At 42.6% G+C, this 6,208-nt stretch overlaps 1 protein-coding gene across 1 annotated transcript in view; it reads left to right on the top strand.

The window, feature by feature from the left end:
- Nucleotides 1-495: 495 nt before the first annotated feature.
- The window catches only part of LOC117555585 (MAP/microtubule affinity-regulating kinase 4-like), a 66,564-nt gene continuing 60,851 nt past the window's right edge, over nt 496-6,208 (top strand). Inside the window, 3 exon segments of the mRNA XM_034230500.1 lie at nt 496-537; nt 4,919-4,940; nt 4,943-5,034. Of these exon segments, the coding sequence (XP_034086391.1) occupies nt 496-537; nt 4,919-4,940; nt 4,943-5,034 (156 nt within the window).

Genomic DNA, 6,208 nt, shown 5'->3' with positions numbered 1-6,208 from the left:
CATCATTGTTTGCCATCAAAGCTCCAGCTCTCCTCGTGTCTCTCTGAGTCCTGACTCCAATTGCTTCAGAAGTTTCCTCCACACATACAAATGTAGAAAGCAACAGAAACCGACTCACCCCTCCTCCCTCTTTCCATAGCCCATTAGAAGTATTGACAATTCCACATGTTGTTTTTCCCCCCTCTAATAGGTTTATACTCAGCTGATCGGGCAGCGGTGATAATGATGCTGCTGTTCTCTGTAACACAGTGTTCAGAACAAGCTCTGCAATCCATGGAAATATGGACTGCTGCTCCGGTTGTTCTTTCCAGCATCGATTATTTTGCCATCTCAGCAGCAGCTCTCTGCTCTCCGCTCTCTTCTGCCTGAGTTCTCTGAGGCTGACAGTGAATCTGACGCTCTGTGGCTCACCTGCTTGTTCCGGTATCAGCATCTCAGGCTGCTGGGGGTCCAGGTCACTCAAGGTCTAATCCATCACTGGGAAGTAGGGGAAGGATGAGGCCCTGGGTCCGCTCCAACAGGTCCCGATCGGTCCAGGTAAGATTATCATTTGGGATTTAGTCATGAAAAATATACAAGTCACAAATATACTAACTTGAAAGGGCTCTTCTCTCTCCATCTGTTATGAAAGTGAGAGGGAGGGTGAGCCATGTGGAAATTAGCAAAAGTAAACAGGGACAGAAAGATATATTAGACTGTCCTCTGCATATAATTTGTTTTACTCTGTTTCATAAATACACATTGTCTCCAAGATGTGGCCATCTGTGCATGTACAATTTTATGTATTACAATAAGCAAAAATAAATCTAATATATGGGCTTGGCGGAATTGAAAACCCCCACTCTGATTTTTTAAATTGCTAATAAATCAACATGAAGCGAGAGTGCATGTTTTGTCATTTGTGCTATTGGTAAATGTAGAGGATGTTACTGTCAAATGCACTGTACATTTAATAGTAATACAATTATATTTTCTGGGATTGGGTGCAATACATAGGTCTTTCAATAAGGTGATAGGGAGCTTTTTAAAAGTATGTAACCCCATTTCAGTTCAAGAGATCCTTTCGTTCAAGGACACTTACGCAGAGACATGACTTGATTACATGTGGCGTTCATTCCTCATCAATTCCACACATGGGCCATTTCAATAACTAAGTCACCTTGTCCTTCAGGAGTGCTGCTTTTATTGTGCCCCAAATTGATATCACCTCAGTCCTATCTTTTTTTAAATGTGTTATTCGCAACAAATGGAATCAAGAGCTGTACTGTCAATGTTCCCAACTGTGGGGAATTGACAAATAGATGAATCTGCGGAGAGTGCCGAAGGGGGAAAACAAAGTGCACTGTCGATGTAGATTTCACAGCTGTATTTATAATATGAAGCTCTTGAAAAGTTACACATTTAGTTTAGTGTAACAGTATATTTATATATTTTTCACCATATTGAATTAAAGAGCAATCTGAAACAATGCCAATTGTAAATAAACTGAGAGAAAAATACATACATAAATGTGAAATTGCAGGAGGGTATATTGCAGTTATATAATAATAATAATAATAATAATAGTAATAACACATGTCATTTATATAGTGCTTTTCCTGGTGCTCAAAGCACTTACAAGTATACACTTGCATGTATATTACACACACAAGACACATTTCTCACATTTGGAGGAGCCCTGAAAAGAAACAGACTTCTTTTGAACCATAATGATGTATTTGAATCAGAATGAGGTAAATCGCCATATCGGTTTTCACATTCAAGGAATGTTCCTTGGTATTTTGATGCAAAACAATAAATATAGTAAGAGAAATTATCATAGATGGGGAACATTAAAACATACAGTGGGGCAAACAAGTATTTAGTCAGCCACCAATTGTGCAAGTTCTCCCACTTAAAAAGATGAGAGAGGCCTGTCATTTTCATCCTAGGTACACTTCAACTATGAGAGACAGAATGGGGGGAAAGAATCCAGGAGCTCATATTGTAGGATTTTTAATGAATTAATTGGTAAATTCCTCGGTAAAATAAGTATTTGGTCACCTACAAACAAACAAGATTTCTGGCTCTCACAGACCTGTAACTTCTTCTTTAAGAGCCTCCTCTGTCCTCCACTCGTTAACTGTATTAATGGCACCTGTTTGAACTCGTTATCAGTATAAAATACACCTGTCCACAACCTCAAACAGTCACACTCCAAACTCCACTATGGCCAAGACCAAAGAGCTGTCAAAGGACACCAGAAACAAAATTGTAGACCTGCACCAGGCTGGGAAGACTGAATCTGCAATAGGTAAGCAGCTTGGTGTGAAGAAATCAACTGTGGGAGCAATTATTAGAAAATAGAAGACATACAAGACCACTGATAATCTCCCTCGATCTGGGGCTCCACGCAAGATCTCACCCCGTGGGATCAAAATGATCACAAGAACGGTGAGCAAAAATCCCAGAACCACACGGGGGGACCTAGTCAATGACCTGCAGAGAGCTGGGACCAAAGTAACAAAGGCTACCATCAGTAACACACTACGCTGCCAGGGACTCAAATCCTGCAGTGCCAGACGTGTCCCCCTGCTTAAGCCAGTACATGTCCAGGCCCGTCTGAAGTTTGCTAGAGAGCATTTAGATGATCCAGAAGAGGATTGGGAGAATGTCAAATGGTCAGATGAAACCAAAATAGAACTCTTTGGTAAAAACTCAACTAGACGTGTTTGGAGGAGAAAGAATGCTGAGTTGCATCCAAAGAACACCATACCTACTGTGAAACATGGGGGTGGAAACATCATGCTTTGGGGCTGTTTTTCTGCAAAGGGACCAGGACGACTGATCCGTGTAAAGGAAAGAATGAATGGGGCCATGTATCGTGAGATTTTGAGTGACAACCTCCTTCCATCAGCAAGGGCATTGAAGATGAAACGTGGCTGGGTCTTTCAGCATGACAATGATCCCAAACACAACGCCCGGGCAACGAAGGAGTGGCTTCGTAAGAAGCATTTCAAGGTCCTGGAGTGGCCTAGCCAGTCTCCAGATCTCAACCCCATAGAAAATCTTTGGAGGGAGTTGAAAGTCCGTGTTGCCCAGCGACAGCCCCAAAACATCACTGCTCTAGAGGAGATCTGCATGGAGGAATGGGCCAAAATACCAGCAACAGTGTGTGAAAACCTTGTGAAGACTTACAGAAAACGTTTGACCTCTGTCATTGCCAACAAAGGGTATATAACAAAGTATTGAGATGAACTTTTGTTATTGACCAAATACTTATTTTCCACCATAATTTGCAAATAAATTCAGACAATGTGATTTTCTGGATTTTTTTTTCTTCTCATTTGTCTCTCATAGTTGAGGTATACCTAGGATGAAAATTACAGGCCTCTCACATATTTTTAAGTGGGAGAACTTGCACAATTGGTGGCTGACTAAATACTTTTTTGCCCCACTGTATATAAAATGTCTAACTGACATCTGTGTCTCCAGAAATTATTTTGGCCACTAGGTGGCGATAATGATAAAGAAATATAAATTGAGTAGCTTTCCACAGAAGCACAAAAGAGAACAGTAAGAGAAAAGTAGGCCTACTACAAAACTCAAGAATCCGAAGTATAAAATATAAACATTAACAATAAAAAAATAATATATATATCTATAAAATATTCAGGAAATGTATAATAATAATCATCATCATAATCAAAGTAATAATCATAATGATGTTTTTTAAACATTTATTCAACTTATTTTAGCCACCAGGAGGCGATCATGATAAATAAAAAGTAAAGAAAATAGGAGTTTGGTGGTTTTCCACGAGGTCAAATTGAAGATACTTTGTCATGGAAAGGAAAGACGACCTTTGTTGCCTTTATGTTTGTATAAAACTCTGGAGTGTCCGTAAATAATTCTTAACTCATGCTTAAACTCACACACGATTTCCGAAACCCGGAAGTCTGATTTAATAATGGGTACGTGAAGGCAGCATGAGCGATAGAGGGGGGAGAGGAGAGAAAGGCGCGTGCGCGGACAGCGACGCAGCAACCCTGCCTTTCATTACCGCTGACGTCCATCTCCCTCCCTCTTTCTCTCACACTGGGTTTTTCGGGAGGCGAAGGGGGGGTTCCGTTTTCTATGGTCTTCGCTCAAAAACACATATTTCCGGGGATACATATATGCGTGTTCAGCTGCTCAACCGCGCGACTTTGAATTCACCGCTGAAGCAGTTGGAGCCAAACCGAATGAGAGGTGCTAAGGGCGGACTGAGCTGAGAAGAAGAGCCAGAGACTAACTGGAAGGCTTCACATCCGCCGCTTTCTTTCAGGTCAACCGCAATCGGTTTCCCCAGGCTCCGTACATCTCCTGCTTCTCGAAATGTGTTCTCAGACGGTTCCTGCTTCTGTTTCCGTGACTATTCCTCCATGGGAGCCGCCGTTTTGACGTTTGTCACCCAGAAACATATTCACTAGCCAACAGGAAAACAGAAACTCCCCCTTTTTTTCTCAACTCAACCCGCGGTGGTCGCACAGAGCCCACTGTTGTTTCTCTTCTTTTTTTAAAACCCTCATCAGTTGCATCGATGGTCGAGTTGTATTCGCCTTTCACAACAACATCGATGCAGCTGGAAGTAAACCGATTACCACCGGGATTGTTTTATTAACGAGCCAGCCAGTGTCCACCGAAATGGTCCGATAACGCCTGGGAAGGTTGGGGGAAAGTGTGAAGCTAAGAGGGGGTTCAGTCTGGGCTGTGATTTCTTCAGATGAGGCTAGCTTGGTACCAACCACAACACACAGTCATGAGGTGGATGTAGATTTGTTCACTGTCTTGGTGATCTTTGCTGCCTTCACGGACTATGACAATGAGGATTGTATGAGGCTGTTTTCTTCTGGAGTGACTGACAACCAGGATAATCTGGGGTGTGTTTTTAACCCAGTGTGAACACAATCCTACTGCCCACGTATTTATTTTCTCTTGGACGAAGAGGCGCACTCAGGGACGAACATGTCTTTACGCACGGCACTGCCTGGGAAAGATCGGAACCCGGACCATGTAAGTAGATCATAAAAAACACAGAGCGTCTATTTGTCACCGTCAGTAGCAGGGACAGGTAATTATCAGGTGTTACCGTGCTTTTGAAGACAATTATTGTAATAACTCCCTCTAACCCCCGGCCCTGAGATTAGTCTAGCATGTGCAGAGAGCAGCTGCAATAAAGAGAGGCGACACAGACGCGCTAATCTCCCCTAGCTCATTTGGGACGGGTTGCAATTGGACACACATGATGGGGATGGAGAACATGTGATCACACACAAAATGCACATGTTAAATTAGTTGGTAGCCTTAAATAAATCTGATTGTCACCTTATCCACCGGTGTCCTCAGTGCGCATGTTTTTCTTCCACCAGCTGATCAATAATTGATTCATTTGATGCAAGGCCACCCAGCTCTCTCCCCAGCCACCCACCCACCCAGCATGCCCTGCACCCACCCCTCCTCTTCTCTGACTTCCTCTCTCCACCCTGTCTGGTCTGTGCGTGTCTTCTTTAATGAAGCTGTCTGAAAGGCAGCAGTGGGTAGCACAATATTGCAAAATGTGCTGTGTCAGGCTTGCCTGCATTGTGGTGTTCTTCTGTCTGTGGCAGTGTCTGGGTTTTGGGAAGGCAGGACTTTGAGGGGGAAAGCTTTTTGTATCATTTCTCAGGATGTATTTTCTCAGGATTTCTTGTAAACATGTACGCTTCTCTTTAATATCCCCTCACCACATTTTGACATCAGTAGTGCAGCCACACACAGAACCCCCCCACCTTTCATCTCAAGGGCACCTAGCTTACACCAACGAACAGCAGCCTGAATATCACTCACTCCTTTAGGGTTGAAAGCCTTCACAAATAGCTACTTCTGTTGTAGCTAACAATAAAAGTGTATACAAAGGATATGAGCACTATCCGATTTTTAAATAATGTTAGGGTATTGTACCGGTGTCTTATGTGTCGTCAATGACCGGCATCAGTAGTGCTGATTCACAGTTAGCTGGTTTCCACATTGACATTTTTGACCAGACACAAGTACTTTGGATTTACAGCATATTTTGGGTGGGACAATCAAACCGAAACACTGATATAGATTGAATATCATTTCCTGTCCTGGCTGCAGGCTGTAATGTAATCTTTCTAAATGGAAACCATACGCAAAGATTAAGCATTTACTGTCATTTTGAGCCCGG

Source organism: Gymnodraco acuticeps, unplaced genomic scaffold (assembly GCF_902827175.1).
Source record: "Gymnodraco acuticeps unplaced genomic scaffold, fGymAcu1.1, whole genome shotgun sequence".
Lineage (NCBI taxonomy): Eukaryota > Metazoa > Chordata > Actinopteri > Perciformes > Bathydraconidae > Gymnodraco > Gymnodraco acuticeps.
The sequence above is the reverse complement of the archived record's forward strand: the minus strand, read 5'-3'. Positions and strand labels throughout refer to the sequence as shown.